The sequence below is a fragment of the Coregonus lavaretus genome, assembly GCF_964263955.1.
Source record: "Coregonus lavaretus genome assembly, contig: HAP1_SCAFFOLD_788, whole genome shotgun sequence".
In the NCBI taxonomy this organism is placed as follows: Eukaryota; Metazoa; Chordata; class Actinopteri; order Salmoniformes; family Salmonidae; genus Coregonus; species Coregonus lavaretus.
Genome location: NW_028161303.1, coordinates 181,983 through 199,696, shown reverse-complemented (window position 1 = coordinate 199,696; position 17,714 = coordinate 181,983). Strand labels below are relative to the sequence as shown.

Here is a 17,714-nt window from a genome sequence, read left to right as displayed (position 1 = left end):
CTCTCTCCCCTCCCTTTCTCTTTCTCCCCCCCTCTTTCTCTCTGTCTTCATCTCTCTCCCTCCCTCCCGCTGTTAAAACAGGATATCCTTCAGACACAAAGGTTTCCCTCCAACCCAACAGATAATGTCGCTAGCCTCAAAGTTTCCCTCCAACCCAACAGATAATGTCGCTAGCCTCAAGGTTTCCCTCCAACCCAACAGATAATGTCGCTAGCCTAAAGGTTTCCCTCCAATCCAACAGATAATGTCGCTAGCCTCAAGGTTTCCCTCCAACCCAACAGATAATGTCGCTAGCCTCAAGGTTTCCCTCCAACCCAACAGATAATGTCGCTAGCCTCAAGGTTTCCCTCCAACCCAACAGATAACAGCAGATAATGCTGCTAGCCTCAGCTTGGCTCAGAGTAGAGTAAAGCCCATTCCTGCTCTTCTTACTGTAGGTCTCTTTCCCATCACAGAAAGCATCATGCTCTCACACACAGTCAACCACACAACTTCTATCATAGCTGGTTATAATGTTCACAGATTCACACAATTCAGTGACTTTGACAATGAAAAGGAAGAGAGGCCTTTGAAGACAGTCATAAACTAGAGCAAAGCTGTCAAACATATGGCTCTACAGTACATTTTTACAGTTACCTGACTGTGTTCAGCTCGCTAATAATCACCGAAATTGAAGCTAGTCAGGGAGCATCGAAAATTCCAAAAACGTCTGACTGAAGACAGGACGGCCGGGCGTTCTTGTGGTTGAGTCCGTCTCTGCCATAACATGGACTCTTAACAACATGATGAAACTTTGTTGCTCCTTCTTGAAACAAGCACAGTGTTGGGTTTTCACTAGTTTCCACAGCCACAAAGTCAGATTCCACAGCCACAAAGTCAGATTCCACAGCCACAAAGTCAGATTCCACAGCCACAAAGTAAAAATTGGTTACAAAAATTAATTTAAGGTTAGGTTAGGCATAAGGTTAGCAATGTGTTTAAGGTTAGGGTTAAAGTTAGGGTTAGGTTAAAAACTTAATTTTGAGAAGATCAATTTTTTAAATGGGTGGGGTTCATGACTTTGTGGGTAAAGAAGCCAGAGAAGATCCTAGTAGCAAACTAATCTTCAGTTACCTAAGCAACGCCTCCCCACAATGCAGCAGCAGCAAACATAGAAATAAAATAAAATTGTATTTGTCACATGCGCCGAATACAACAGATTACAGTGAAATGCTTACTTACACTTATTTACTTACACTTATTTATTTATTTTTATTTTTACAAGCCCTTAACCAACAATGCAGTTCAATAAATAGAGTTAAGAAAATATTTACTAAATAAACTAAAGTAAAAACTAATAAAAAGTAACACAATAAAATAACAATAATGAGGCTATATACATTTACATTACATTTAAGTCATTTAGCAGACGCTCTTATCCAGAGCGACTTACAGTTAGTGAGTGCATACATCATTTGTTTATACTGGCCCCCTGTGGGAATCGAACCCACAACCCTGGCGTTGCAAACGCCATGCTCTACCAACTGAGCTACATCCCTGCCGGCCATTCCCTCCCCTACCCTGGACGACGCTGGGCCAATTGTGCGCCGCCCCATGGGTCTCCCGGTCGTGGCCGGCTGCGACAGAGCCTGGATTCGAACCAGGATCTCTAGTGGCACAGCTAGCACTGCGATGCAGTGCCTTAGACCACTGCGCCACTCGGGAGGATATACAGGGGGTACCGGTACCGAGTCAATGTGCGGGGGTATAGGTTAGTTGAGGTAATTTGTACATGTAGGTAGGGGTAAAGTGACTATGCATAGATAATAGACAGTGAGTAGCAGCAGTGTAAAAACAAAAGGGGGGGGGGGGGGGGGGGGGGGTTAGAGGTCAACATAAATAGTCCGGGTGCCATTTGATTAATTGTAGTTTGTCCCTCTTACCTCATCATAGTTGGTGGTGAGGACCAAGGATCCGTCGTCGTGGGAACAGGAGCTGACAGTAGCAGGAAGGAGCTGCTCTTTGTCCCACAGCCAGACACGGGCCCCCTGAAACACAACATGATGAGACACAGGCCCCTGAAACACAACATGATGAGACACAGGCCCCTGAAACACAACATGATGAGACACGGGCCCCTGAAACCCAACAGATAGATAGACAACATGACTCATAACAACAGAACCAAATCATCATATGTGGGCATGTTACTAGAACCTGCTGCCTCTGGCTAAACACAAGACAAGTGAAGGGAGAATAACACCACATGAATCGGCCACTCAGAGGGGTAACAGAATAACACCACATGATTCAGCCACTCTGAGGGGTAACAGAATAACACCACATGAATCTGTGACAAGTGAAGGGCCACTCAGAGGGGTAACAGAATAACACCAACAGTAGGAGAAAAAACGAATGGTTCTACAGTCTAGACATCAACATTCAGAGAAAGCATTAGCTAGAAAGATATCATCTTCAAAGTTGCTGCCAACAGAAGAGTTAACTGGACTAGTTACTGAGTCAGCCTCTGGCCATCCATCTGAGTCCGTCTGTCTCTCCATCCTGCTGCTACACAGTCATTAGCCACCACACTACACCCTGCTCACACCCCTCCCCTGCTCAAACAGTCACCCTGCTCAGACAGTCACCCTGCTCACACAGTCACCCTGCTCACACAGTCACCCTGCTCAAACAGTCACCCTGCTCAAACAGTCACCCTGCTCACACCCCCACCCTACTAAAACAGTCACCCTGCTCACACCCCCACCCTACTCAAACAGTCACCCTGCTCACAGTCACCCTGCTCACACCCCTCCCCTGCTCAAACAGTCACCCTGCTCACACAGTCACCCTGCTCACAGTCACCCTGCTCACACCCCTCCCCTGCTCACACAGTCACCCTGCTCAAACAGTCACCCTGCTCAAACAGTCGCCCTGCTCACACCCCTACCCTGCTCACACCCCTACCCTGCTCACACCCCTACCCTGCTCACAGTCACCCTGCTCACACAGTCACCCTGCTAACAGTCACCCTGCTCACACCCCTACCCTGCTCACAGTCACCCTGCTCACACAGTCACCCTGCTCACACCCCTACCCTGCTAACAGTCACCCTGCTCACACCCCTACCCTGCTCACACCCCTACCCTGCTCACACAGTCACCCTGCTCACACCCCTACCCTGCTCACAGTCACCCTGGTCACACCCCTACCCTGCTCAGTCACCCTGCTCACACCCCTACCCTGCTCACAGTCACCCTGCTCACACCCCCACCCAAACCCACAGACATAGAACAGGAAGCCCACTCCCAGATTATATCCTGTTTTGCTGTCTGCTCTCTCCTCTGTGATTATGTCTGCTGTGTTACTGTTAATGTGGCAGAGTGGAGTCACTGACCTCCCATCCATGTTACACAGAGGAGACAGAGGAGACAGGGGAGACAGGGGAGACAGAGGAGACAGGGGAGACAGGGGAGACAGGGGAGACAGAGGAGACAGGGGAGACAGAGGAGACAGGGGAGACAGGGGAGACAGGGGAGACAGGGGAGACAGGGGAGACAGGGGAGACAGAGGAGACAGGGGAGACAGGGGAGACAGGGGAGACAGGGGAGACAGGGGAGACAGAGGAGACAGGGGAGACAGGGGAGACAGGGGAGACAGGGGAGACAGGGGTGACAGGGGAGACAGGGGAGACAGAGGAGACAGAGGAGACAGGGGAGACAGAGGAGACAGGGGAGACAGGGGAGACAGAGGAGACAGGGGAGACAGGGGAAACAGAGGAGACAGAGGAGACAGAGGAGACAGGGGAGACAGAGGAGACAGGGGAGACAGGGGAGACAGGGCTCTATAGCAGAAATAAATAAGAGGAATAGCTGATTGGAAAGTGAGGAGAGAAGACCTGCAATAACAGGAATCACTAGCTGATTGCTGAGAAGTGTAGTCACTTCCTGGTGATGTTGGAGCACGCTAGGGAGCACGCTAGGGAGCACGCTAGGGAGCACGCTAGGGACTGTCTGTCTACAGCTCTGTATAATGTGTCCTCTCCACTAGCTGACTACTGAGACTAATTCTCATCCCAGCATGGCCAAACAGTATGAATCACCCTAGCGCCAGCATTCACTGGGGTAGTGAAGTGGAGAGAGAGTCGTTTGTCCAACAAGACATAAAATGGAAAATCAATAATCAATAATCAATCATCAATAATCCTAGGATAAAACCCTAGACCCTAACCCCAACCCTCCCTACCTCTAGACAAGGTTCAAAGGGCATCCATCCGCATGAACTATTAACAACATGCTGCTCCACATGGAGCTGGACTGGTTCAATACAACACAATCCCCAGGACAGGGCTGGGTGTAGTCAGAGTCATCCCCAGGACAGGGCTGGGTGTAGTCAGAGTCATCCCCAGGACAGGGCTGGGTGTAGTCAGAGTCATCCCCAGGACAGGGCTGGGTGTAGTCAGAGTCATCCCCAGGACAGGGCTGGGTGTAGTCAGAGTCATCACCAGGACAGGGCTGGGTGTAGTCAGTCAGAGTCATCCCCAGGACAGGGCTGGGTGTAGTCAGTCAGAGTCATCCCCAGGACAGGGCTGGGTGTAGTCAGTCAGAGTCATCACCAGGACAGGGCTGGGTGTAGTCAGAGTCATCCCCAGGACAGGGCTGGGTGTAGTCAGACTCATCCCCAGGACAGGGCTGGGTGTAGTCAGAGTCATCACCAGGACAGGGCTGGGTGTAGTCAGAGTCATCACCAGGACAGGGCTGGGTGTAGTCAGAGTCATCCCCAGGACAGGGCTGGGTGTAGTCAGAGTCATCCCCAGGACAGGGCTGGGTGTAGTCAGAGTCATCCCCAGGACAGGGCTGGGTGTAGTCAGAGTCATCACCAGGACAGGGCTGGGTGTAGTCAGTCAGAGTCATCCCCAGGACAGGGCTGGGTGTAGTCAGTCAGAGTCATCCCCAGGACAGGGCTGGGTGTAGTCAGTCAGAGTCATCACCAGGACAGGGCTGGGTGTAGTCAGAGTCATCCCCAGGACAGGGCTGGGTGTAGTCAGAGTCATCCCCAGGACAGGGCTGGGTGTAGTCAGAGTCATCCCCAGGACAGGGCTGGGTGTAGTCAGAGTCATCCCCAGGACAGGGCTGGGTGTAGTCAGACTCATCACCAGGACAGGGCTGGGTGTAGTCAGAGTCAGAGCAAAGTATTCAAGGATTTTACTGTAAATGACAGCTGGTCTTGTCATTGTCACATTGTCCCTGGACCATAAGTAAATTCAGGATATTAACTCATCATTATGGGTAATTGAGAATATTGGAATATTGTTGTTGTCCCCGCAGATGATTTGGAAAGCTACCTGTTGTATTAAAAGCACATATTTCACCCACTCAGAATTCACTGCTTCAACTTCAGTAGCCTCTCCTAGTTGGGCGTGAGTAGCCTCTCCTAGTTGGGCGTGAGTAGCCTCCTAGTTGGGCGTGAGTAGCCTCCTAGTTGGGCGTGAGTAGCCTCCTAGTTGGGCGTGAGTAGCCTCCTAGTTCGGCGTGAGTAGCCTCCTAGTTGGGCTTGAGTAGCCTCCTAGTTGGGCGTGAGTAGCCTCCTAGTTGGGCGTGAGTAGCCTCCTAGTTGGGCGTGAGTAGCCTCCTAGTTGGGCGTGAGTAGCCTCCTAGTTGGGCGTGAGTAGCCTCCTAGTTGGGCGTGAGTAGCCTCCTAGTTGGGCGTGAGTAGCCTCCTAGTTGGGCGTGAGTAGCCTCCTAGTTGGGCGCGAGTAGCCTCCTAGTTGGGCGTGAGTAGCCTCCTAGTTGGGCGTGAGTAGCCTCCTAGTTGGGCGTGAGTAGCCTCCTAGTTGGGCGTGAGAGTTCAAGTGAGCCTAGTATGTGTGGTATGTGTGTTAGTTAACTCAAATACACTACATGACCAAAAGTATGTGGACACCTGCTGGTCGAACATCTTATTCCAAAATCATGGGCATTAATATAGAGTTGGTTCCCCCTTTGCTGCTATAACAGCCTCCACTGTTCTGGGAAGGCTTTCCACTAGATGTTGGAACATTGCTGCGGGGACTTGCTTCCATTCAGCCACAAGAGCATTAGTGAGGTCGGGCACTGATGTTGGGCGATTAGGCCTGGCTCGCAGTCGGCGTTCCAATTCATCCCAAAGGTGTTCGATGGGGTTGAGGTCAGGGCTCTGTGCAGGCCAGTCAATTTCTTCCACACCGATCTCAACAAATCATTTCTGTATGGACCTCGCTTCGTGCACGGCGGCATTGTCATGCTGAAACAGGAAAGGGCCTTCCCCAAACTGTTGCCACAAAGTTGGAAGCACAGAATCGTCTAGAATGTCATTGTATGCTGTAGCATTAATATTTCCCTTCACTGGAACTAAGGGCCCTAGCCCGAACCATAAAAAACAGCCGCAGACCATTATTCCTCCTCCACCAAACTTTACAGTTGGCACTATGCACTGGGGCAGGTAGCATTCTCCTGGCATCCGCCAAACCCCGATTTGGACTGCCAGATGGCGAAGCGTGATTCATCACTCCAGAGAACGCCTTTCCACTGCTCCGGAGTCCAATGGCGGTTTGTCTATGGAGATTGCATGGCCGTGTGCTCGATCTTATAAACCTGTCAGCAACAAGTGTGGCTGAAATAGCCGAACCCACTAATTTGAAGGGGTGTCCACATACTTTTGTATAAATAGTGTATGAAATTAACTTAAATATGATTAGACTGTAGTTTACTACAGTGTCTGTAAATAAATATTGACAATGGAAAGAAGTGGAGGACGCTCAACGTCTGACTGAAAAGGACAAGGCACAATGTGCACATAGGTTAGGTTACTATGGTGAGCATAGGTTAGGTTACTATGGTGACCATAGGTTAGGTTACTATGGTGAGCATAGGTTAGGTTACTATGGTGAGCATAGGTTAGGTTACTATGGTGAGCATAGGTTAGGTTACTATGGTGAGCATAGGTTAGGTTACTATGGTGAGCATAGGTTAGGTTACTATGGTGAGCATAGGTTAGGTTACTATGGTGATCATAGGTTTGGTTACTATGGTGAGCATAGGTTAGGTTACTATGGTGACCATAGGTTAGGTTACTATGGTAACCATGGGTTAGGTTACTATGGTTACCATAGGTTAGGTTACTATGGTAACCATGGGTTAGGTTACTATGGTGACCATGGGTTAGGTTACTATGCTGAGCATGGGTTAGGTTACTATGGTGAGCATGGGTTAGGTTACTATGGTGACCATGGGTTAGGTTACTATGGTGAGCATAGGTTAGGTTACTATGGTGAGCATAGGTTAGGTTACTATGGTGACCATAGGTTAGGTTACTATGGTGAGCATAGGTTAGGTTACTATGGTGACCATAGGTTAGGTTACTATGGTGAGCATAGGTTAGGTTACTATGGTGAGCATAGGTTAGGTTACTATGGTGAGCATAGTGTCACGCCCTGGCTCTGGGAACTCTCGTATTTTGAGCCAGGGTGTTAGTTTCTATGTTTTGTGTTGTAGGTCTAGTTTTGCATTTCTATGTTGGCCAGGGTGGCTCCCAATCAGAGACGCCTGTAGCTCGTTGTCTCTGATTGGGAGCCATACTTAGGTAGCCGTTAGGCATTCGTTTGGTGTGGTTTCTTGTTCTGTGTTGGTTTGTGTATGTAACCAGGGACGTCACGTTATCGTTTTGTTCGTGTGATCATTATTTAAATAAAATATGTTCGCATTCCACGCTGCGCCTTGGTCCTCTCTTCCCGACGATCGTGACACATAGGTTAGGTTACTATGGTGACCATAGGTTAGGTTACTATGGTGACCATGGGTTAGGTTACTATGGTGAGCATAGGTTAGGTTACTATGGTGAGCATAGGTTAGGTTACTATGGTGAGCATAGGTTAGGTTACTATGGTGACCATGGGTTAGGTTACTATGGTGACCATGGGTTAGGTTACTATGGTGACCATGGGTTAGGTTACTATGGTGAGCGAGCGTTGCACCTGGAAGTGGTGAAGCACGTTTCCATTGCTATCTAGAACCTAAAAGGGTTATTCAGCTTTCCCAATAGGAGAACCCTTTTTGGTTCCATGTATAATGTTTTCCACATAGGCTTTTACATGGAACCCAAAAGGGTTTTACCAGGAACCAAAAGGGTTCTACCTGGAACCAAAAGGGTTCTACCAGGAACCAAAAGGGTTCTACCTGGAACCAAAAGGGTTCTGCCTGGAACCAAATAGACTTCTCCTATGGGGACAGCCGAAGAACCCTTTTGAAACCCTTTTTTCTAAGAGTGTAGAAATAAATATTGATCACCCATATTTCCTGGTCTGAAAATCTTCCCCCACCTAAAAGGTAGGCTATAACATTGCGGGACTGCATTTGTGTTTGGGACCAGTTGGGTTTGGGACCAGTTGGGTTTGGGACCAGTTGGGTTTGGGACCAGTTGGGTTTGGGACCAGTTGTTGCAGTAGTAAGCAGGAGTCGGACAGAAAGCCAGCTGGTGGTGCAGTATGAACAGCTGGTGGTGCAGTATGAACAGCTGGTGGTGCAGTATGAACAGCTGGTGGTGCAGTATGAACAGCTGGTGGTGCAGTATGAACAGCTGGTGGTGCAGTATGAACAGCTGGTGGTGCAGTATGATCAGCTGGTGGTGCAGTATGAACAGCTGGTGGTGCAGTATGATCAGCTGGTGGTGCAGTATGAACAGCTGGTGGTGCAGTATGAACAGCTGGTGGTGCAGTATGAACAGCTGGTGGTGCAGTATGAACAGCTGGTGGTGCAGTATGAACAGCTGGTGGTGCAGTATGAACAGCTGGTGGTGCAGTATGAACAGCTGGTGGTGCAGTATGAACAGCTGGTGGTGCAGTATGAACAGCTGGTGGTGCAGTATGAACAGCTGGTGGTGCAGTATGAACAGCTGGTGGTGCAGTATGAACAGCTGGTGGTGCAGTATGAACAGCTGGTGGTGCAGTATGAACAGCTGGTGGTGCAGTATGAACAGCTGGTGGTGCAGTATGAACAGCTGGTGGTGCAGTATGAACAGCTGGTGGTGCAGTATGAACAGCTGGTGGTGCAGTATGAACAGCTGGTGGTGCAGTATGAACAGCTGGTGGTGCAGTATGAACAGCTGCTGGTGCAGTACCTCTACTGTGTTTTCAGGGTGATCATCTCACCCCATTAGAGGGGTTTTTCAGGGTGATCATCACACCCCATTAGAGGGGTTTTTCAGGGTGATCATCACACCCCATTAGAGGGGTTTTTCAGGGTGATCATCACACCCCATTAGATGGGTTTTTCAGGGTGATCATCTCACCCCATTAGAGGGGTTTTTCAGGGTGATCATCTCATCCCATTAGAGGGGTTTTTCAGGGTGATCATCTCACCCCATTAGAGGGGTTTTTCAGGGTGATCATCCCACCCCATTAGAGGGGTTTTTCAGGGTGATCATCACACTGAAGAGACAGAAAAAGTGGTGGATGGGTCACTCAGCCAGCAGCACTCTGGTCTAAAAACATAGTTCCACTAAATGGAACACAGCTAAATGTAGCTACACCAACTCACCAGGGACGAGAGGGAGAGAGGGAGGGAGGGAGGGAGGGAGGGAGGGGGAGAGGGAGGGAGGGAGGGAGGGAGGGAGGGAGGGAGGGAGAGAGGGAGGAGTAGAGTCTATAAATTAGGAGAGGGCTGGGTGTGTGTGTGTGTGTGTGTGTGTGTGTGTGTGTGTGTGTGTGTGTGTCTGGGACGGGGAGAGGAAGGCTGAGATTCATGATAAAACTCTGTTCCAATGTCTAGAAGCAGACTAGAGGTTAATATTGAAACATGATAATACTCTGTTCCATTGTCTAGAAGCACACTAGAGGTTAATATAGAGGTTAATATATCTGCTGCCAATGACTGGAACGAACTGCAAAAATCTCTGAAGCTGGAGACTCTTATCTCCCTCACTAACTTTAAGCATCAGTTGTCAGAGCACCTTACCGATCACTGCACCTGTACACAGCCTTTCTGTAATTAGCCCACCCAACTACCTCATCCCCATATTGTTATTTATTTTGCTCATTTGCACCCCAGTATCTCTATTTGCACATCATCTTCTGCACATATATCATTCCAGTGTTAATACTAATTGTAATTATTTTGCACTATGGCCTATTTATTGCCTTACCTCCATAACTTGCTACATTTGCACACACTGTATATAGATTTTCTATTTTCTGTTGTATTTTTGACTTTATGTTTTGTTTTACCCCATATGTACAGTGAGGGAAAAAAGTATTTGATCCCCTGCTGATTTTGTACGTTTGCACACTGACAAAGAAATGATCAGTCTATAATTGTAATGGTAGGTTTATTTGAACAGTGAGAGACAGAATAACAACAAAAGAATCCAGATAAACGCATGTCAAAAATGTTATAAATTGATTTGCATTTTAATGAGGGAAATAAGTATTTGACCCCCTCTCAATCAGAAAGATTTCTGTCTCCCAGGTGTCTTTTATACAGGTAAATAGCTGAGATTAGGAGCACACTCTTAAAGGGAGTGCTCCTAATCTCAGCTTGTTACCTGTATAAAAGAAACCTGTCCACAGAAGCAATCAATCAGATTCCAAACTTTCCACCATGGCCAAGACCAAAGAGCTCTGGCCAAGACCAAGCAGCTTGGTGAGAAGGTGACAACAGTTGGTGCGATTATTCGCAAATGGAAGAAACACAAAAGAACTGTCAATCTTCCTCGGCCTGGGGCTCCATGTAAGATCTCACCTCGTGGAGTTGCAATGATCATGAGAACAGTGAGGAATCAGCCCAGAACTACAAGGGAGGATCTTGTCAATGATCTCAAGGCAGCTGGGACCATAGTCACCAAGAAAACAATTGGTAAAACACTACGCCGTGAAGGACTGAAATCCTGCAGCGCACGCAAGGTCCCCCTGCTCAAGAAAGCACATATACAGGCCCATCTGAAGTTTGCCAATGAACATCTGAATAATTCAGAGGAGAACTGGGTGAAAGTGTTGTGGTCAGATGAGACCAAAATCGAGCTCTTTGGCATCAACTCAACTCGCCGTGTTTGGAGGAGGAGGAATGCTGCCAATGACCCCAAGAACACCATCCCCACCGTCAAACATGGAGGTGGAAACATGCTTTGGGGGTGTTTTTCTGCTAAGGGGACAGGACAACTTCACAGCATCAAAAGGGAAAATGGACGGGGCCATGTACCGTCAAATCTTGGGTAAGAACCTCCTTCCCTCAGCCAGGGCATTGAAAATGGGTCGTGGATGGGTATTCCAGCATGACAATGACCCAAAACACACAGCCAAGGCAACAAAGAAGTGGCTCAAGAAGAAGCACATTAAGGTCCTGGAGTGGCCTAGCCAGTCTCCAGACCTTAATCCCATAGACAATCTGTGGAGGGAGCTGAAGGTTCGAGTTGCCAAACGTCAGCCTCGAAACATTAATGACTTGGAGAAGATCTGCAAAGGGAGTGGGACAAAATCCCTCCTGAGATGTGTGCAAACCTGGTGGCCAACTACAAGAAACATCTGACCTCTGTGATTGCCAACAAGGGTTTTGCCACCAAGTACTAAGTCATGTTTTGCAGAGGGGTCAAATACTTATTTCCCTCATTAAAATGCAAATACATTTAAAACATTTTTGACATGCGTTTTTCTGGATGTTTTTTACTGTTATTCTGTCTCTCACTGTTCAAATAAACCTACCATTAAAATTATAGACTGATCATGTCTTTGTCAGCGGGCAAACGTACAAAATCAGCAGGGGATCAAATACTTTTCCCCCTGTACCTGGAACCCAAAGGGTTCTCCTATGGGGACAGCAGAGGAACCCTTTTGGAACCCTTTTTTCTAAGAGTGTAGGGTCCCTGGTCTGAAGTAGTGGACTACATACAGTACCAGTCAACAGTTTGGACACACCTCTTACTCCTCATTGGTGTTTGTTTGGACACACCTCTTACTCCTCATTGGTGTTTGTTTGGACACACCTCTTACTCCTCATTGGTGTTTGTTTGGACACACCTACTCCTTATATATATATGTACAGTGGGGAGAACTAGTATTTGATACACTGTCGATTTTGCAGGTTTTCCTACTTACAAAATCCAGAAAATCACATTGTATGATTTTTAAGTAATTCATTCCCCTTGGCGTTTTTCCTATTTTGTTGCATTACAACCTGTAATTTAAATAGATTTTTATTTGGATTTCATGTAATGGACATACACAAAATAGTCCAAATTGGTGAAGTGAAATGAAAAAAATAGCTTGTTTCAAAGAATTCAAAAAAATAAATAACGGAAAAGTGGTGTGTGCATATGTATTCACCCCCTTTGCTATGAAGCCCCTAAATAAGATCTGCTGCAACCAATTACCTTCAGAAATCACATAATTAGATAAATAAAGTCCACCTGTGTGCAATCTAGGTGTCACATGATCTGTCACATGATCTCAGTATGTATACACCTGTTCTGAAAGGCCCCAGAGTCTGCAACACCACTAAGCAATGGGCACACCCAGCAAGCGGCACCATGAAGACAAAGGAGCTCTTCAAACAGCTTATGGAAAAAAGTTGTGGAGAAGTACAGATCAGGGTTGGGTTATAAAAAAATATCTGAAACTTTGAACATCTCACGGAGCACCATTAAATCCATTATTAAAAAATGGAAAGAATATGGCACCACAACAAACCTGCCAAGAGAGGGCCGCCCACCAAAACTCACGGACCAGGCAAGGAGGGCATTAATCAGAGAGGCAACAAAGAGACCAAAGATAACCCTGAAGGAGCTGCAAAGCTCCACAGCAGAGATTGAGTATCTGTCCATTGGACCACTTTAAGCCGTACACTCCACAGAGCTGGGCTTTACGGAAGAGTGGCCAGAAAAAAGCCATTGCTTAAATAAAAAAATAAGCAAACACGTTTGGTGTTCGCCAAAAGGCATGTGGGAGACTCCCCAAACATATGGAAGAAGGTACTCTGGTCAGATGAGACTACAATTGAGCTTTTTGGCCAACAACGAAAACACAATGTCTGGCTCAAGCCCAACACCTCTCATCACCCAGAGAACACCATCCCCATGTTTTTCATCGGCAGGGACTGGGAAACTGGTCAGAATTGAAGGAATGATGGATGGAACTAAATACAGGGAAATTCTTGAGGGAAACCTGTTTCAGTCTTCCAGAGATTTGAGACTGGGACGGAGGTTCACCTTCCAGCAGGACAATGACCCTAAGCATACTGCTAAAGCAACACTTGAGTGGTTTAAGGGGAAACATTTAAATGTCTTGGAATGGCCTAGTCAAAGCCCAGACCTCAATCCAATTGAGAATCTGGTATGACTTAAAGTTTGCTGTACACCAGCGGAACCCATCCAACTTGAAGGAGCTGGAGCAGTTTTGCCTTGAAGAATGGGCAAAAATCCCAGTGGCTAGATGTGCCAAGCTTATTGAGACATACACCAAGAGACTTGCAGCTGAAATTGCTGCAAAAGTTGGTTCTACAAAGTATTGACTTTGGGGGGGTGAATAGTTATGCATGCTCAAGTTCAGTTTTTTTGTCTTGTTTGTTTCACAATAAAAAATATTTTGCATCTTCAAAGTGGTAGGCATGTTGTGTAAATCAAACGATACAAAAAAATCCATTTTAATTCCAGGTTGTAAGGCAACAAAATAGGAATAATGCCAAGTGGGGTGAATACTTTCGCAAGCCACTGTAGTTACTGTGCCTGGTACCGGCGTGTCGGATTCAGGCTTGAGAAAAGCTGCACCACGTGTTCTGGTCTGACGGAGCAGTGTCCCAAATAGGACCCTATTCCCTATATAGTGCACTACTTTTATAGCACTACTTTTATAGTGCACTATATAGGGAATAGGATGCCATTTGGGACATAAACCAGAAAAGAATTACAGACCGACTGGTTTAGTTATTCTGTAGATGTAAGAAGATCAGTTGTTATTATGTAACTGTAACTGACAGAGGCAGACTGGCTCTAACTGCATCAGTCCATCGGATAAAGAGGACGGATTGAAGAGAGACAGAGAGTTACGTTATAACCATTGAAATAAAATTAAAATGCCTGTAGATGCCTCAATTCTATTACTATAACAAGACACAACTGATATCTCAACACAAACACCGCGGAAAGTGTTTGACAGCAGACGAGTCGTGACAGTTCCACCCTCCTATAGCTCTTCCAACCAGCCTCCACTGACGTACATATTAGGCTTAAACATATATTTAGATATCTGTCATTTTCATACACAGTCATAGTAACGATCTAGCCCAGGTTTGGTTCTGAACAGAATCATTATTGTTTGTGTTCCATTCCACTGCTCTTTACCTGCAAAATAAAGTTTGGAACCAACCAGAACAAATTACCAGTCTATATCATTCCTTTCTGTTCCTTTTTTAACCACTCAAATCTTCTTCTTTTTTTACACTGAACAAAAATATAAACGCAACATCTAAAGTGTTGGTCCCATGTTTCATGAGCTGAAATAAAATATCCCAGAAATGTTCCATAGGCACAAAAAGCTTATTTCTCTCAAACGTTTTACACAAATTTGTTTACATCCCTGTTAGTGAGCATTTCTCCTTTGCCAAGATAATCCATCCACCTGACAGGTGTGGCATATCAAGAAGCTGATTAAACAGCATGATCATTACACAGGTGCACCTTGTGCTGGGGACAATAAAAGGCCACTCTAAAATGTGCAGATTTGTCACACAACACAATGCCACAGGCATCTCAAGTTTTGAGGAAGTGTGCAATTGGCATGCTGACTGCAGGAATGTCCACCAGAGCTATTGCCAGAGAATTGAATGATATGTCCTCTACCATAAGCCGTCTCCAACGTCGTTTTAGAGAATTTGGCAGTACGTCCAACCGGCCTCACAACCGCAGACCACGTGTTACCACGCCGGCCCAGGACCTCCACATCCGGAAGAAGCGACGTCATTTCAAATAGTCTACATGTCATATTAAACAGCATATAAACACTCTGAATAGGTCAGGAGCCAGACAGGAAGCCTCAGAAGGAACGAAAATGAATGATCTAGGCTGTAATATTTAAATAATTTCAAGGCTTTAGACAACAAAGAAATACATTGTGAAGCATTTGCGAGTGTGACACACTATGCTGTCAGGGACAGAAAGGGCTCAGCATTTAAACAACATGTTGTTGTATTAAATCATTATAGTCTATACATTGCACATACAGGCTGTGACTTACTAAGATGTAAAAATACAAATTAAATGAAAAATGACTTATTAGTGGCTTTTAATTAATTTTTAGAAAACGAGTTTGGCCAGTCTGTGGCTTCAGGCTCATGCGATGGTGCCTGGAGAGCAGGCCAGCAGTGGAGAATGGAGAGCAGGCCAGCAGTGGAGAATGGAGAGCAGGCCAGCAGTGGAGAATGGAGAGCAGGCCAGCAGTGGAGAATGGAGAGCAGGCCAGCAGTGGAGAATGGAGAGCAGGCCAGCAGTGGAGAATGGAGAGCAGGCCAGCAGTGGAGAATGGAGAGCAGGCCAGCAGTGGAGAATGGAGAGCAGGCCAGCAGTGGAGAATGGAGAGCAGGCCAGCAGTGGAGAATGGAGAGCAGGCCAGCAGTGGAGAATGGAGAGCAGGCCAGCAGTGGAGAATGTATGGTGCCTGGAGAGCAGGCCAGCAGTGGAGAATGGAGAGCAGGCCAGCAGTGGAGAATGGAGAGCAGGCCAGCAGTGGAGAATGGAGAGCAGGCCAGCAGTGGAGAATGGAGAGCAGGCCAGCAGTGGAGAATGGAGAGCAGGCCAGCAGTGGAGAATGGAGAGCAGGCCAGCAGTGGAGAATGTATGGTGCCTGGAGAGCAGGCCAGCAGTGGAGAATGGAGAGCAGGCCAGCAGTGGAGAATGTAGAGCAGGCCAGCAGTGGAGAATGGAGAGCAGGCCAGCAGTGGAGAATGGAGAGCAGGCCAGCAGTGGAGAATGGAGAGCAGGCCAGCAGTGGAGAATGTATGGAGCATGGAGAGCAGGCCAGCAGTGGAGAATGTATGGTGCCTGGAGAGCAGGCCAGCAGTGGAGAATGTATGGTGCCTGGAGAGCAGGCCAGCAGTGGAGAATGTATGGTGCCTGGAGAGCAGGCCAGCAGTGGAGAATGGAGAGCAGGCCAGCAGTGGAGAATGTATGGTGCCTGGAGAGCAGGCCAGCCGTGGAGAATGTATGGTGCCTGGAGAGCAGGCCAGCCGTGGAGAATGTATGGTGCCTGGAGAGCAGGCCAGCAGTGGAGAATGTATGGTGCCTGGAGAGCAGGCCAGCCGTGGAGAATGTATGGTGCCTGGAGAGCAGGCCAGCAGTGGAGAATGTATGGTGCATGGAGAGCAGGCCAGCAGTGGAGAATGTATGGTGCATGGAGAGCAGGCCAGCAGTGGAGAATGGAGAGCAGGCCAGCAGTGGAGAATGTATGGTGCATGGAGAGCAGGCCAGCAGTGGAGAATGTATGGTGCATGGAGAGCAGGCCAGCAGTGGAGAATGGAGAGCAGGCCAGCAGTGGAGAATGTATGGTGCATGGAGAGCAGGCCAGCAGTGGAGAATGTATGGTGCCTGGAGAGCAGGCCAGCAGTGGAGAATGGAGAGCAGGCCAGCAGTGGAGAATGTATGGTGCATGGAGAGCAGGCCAGCAGTGGAGAATGTATGGTGCATGGAGAGCAGGCCAGCAGTGGAGAATGTATGGTGCCTGGAGAGCAGGCCAGCAGTGGAGAATGGAGAGCAGGCCAGCAGTGGAGAATGTATGGTGCCTGGAGAGCAGGCCAGCAGTGGAGAATGTATGGTGCCTGGAGAGCAGGCCAGCAGTGGAGAATGTATGGTGCCTGGAGAGCAGGCCAGCAGTGGAGAATGTATGGTGCATGGAGAGCAGGCCAGCAGTGGAGAATGTATGGTGCATGGAGAGCAGGCCAGCAGTGGAGAATGTATGGTGCCTGGAAAGCAGGCCAGCAGTGGAGAATGTGATTGAACGTGGGAATATGCCAGGCTTGTGGTCCTCTGTAGCTCAGCTGGTAGAGCACGGCGCTTGTAACGCCAAGGTAGTGGGTTCGATCCCCGGGACCACCCATACACAAAAAATGTATGCACGCATGACTGTAAGTCGCTTTGGATAAAAGCGTCTGCTAAATGGCATATTATTATTATTATTATTATTGGGACAAAATCAATTATAACCTTATTGTATAGATTATAGAACGAAAATGAACAAAACTTTTAAGAGATCAGATTTTTAGTTTATAAATACTTTGCTACAATGACACACTTAGTTAGACCCACCTCGTTCCTTTCTATTAGCATGTTCACGTAGTAAGGACACCATCATGCTTTTGGGATACGTGTCTTTTCAGATTCCACAATGATTCTTTAGTTGTGGACACTACATCACCACACTCCCTCTCTTGGTCCTCATCTTTGTAAGTCACCTTGATCAGTTTCTTTATGAATATATTTAGTGAACTCCATGACAGTAGCTAAAGCAAGGGGCTGTAGCAGCACACAAGTAGACTACAGATGCATGCTGGGCCGGCACGCCCTGAGCTGGTGAAGTGAGCGCTACTGGAGCGAAATTGGAGCGGGCGAGAAGGGCGACACTCCAGCTTTTGGGAATCTCGCTCCAGTCAAATTGGGCACCCTCCGCTCCTCGGTCCGCTCCAGCTCTGCTCACGTACTCTGGTGCTGGTAGAGCAGCTTGCTATGGAGCGGACAAGCTATAGTTG

The 17,714-nt window shown here is 47.7% G+C and overlaps 1 protein-coding gene across 1 annotated transcript in view; it reads right to left on the bottom strand.

Moving 5' to 3' along the window:
* The window catches only part of LOC311120835 (unconventional myosin-X-like), a gene marked incomplete at its 3' end in the record, with an annotated part of 70,364 nt that overhangs the window by 30,398 nt on the left and 22,252 nt on the right, over window positions 1-17,714 (bottom strand). Inside the window, exon 2 of the mRNA XM_084195399.1 lies at window positions 1,923-2,027. Coding sequence (XP_084051525.1) covers window positions 1,923-2,027 — 105 coding nt within the window. The remainder of the gene's footprint in view (window positions 1-1,922; window positions 2,028-17,714) is intronic.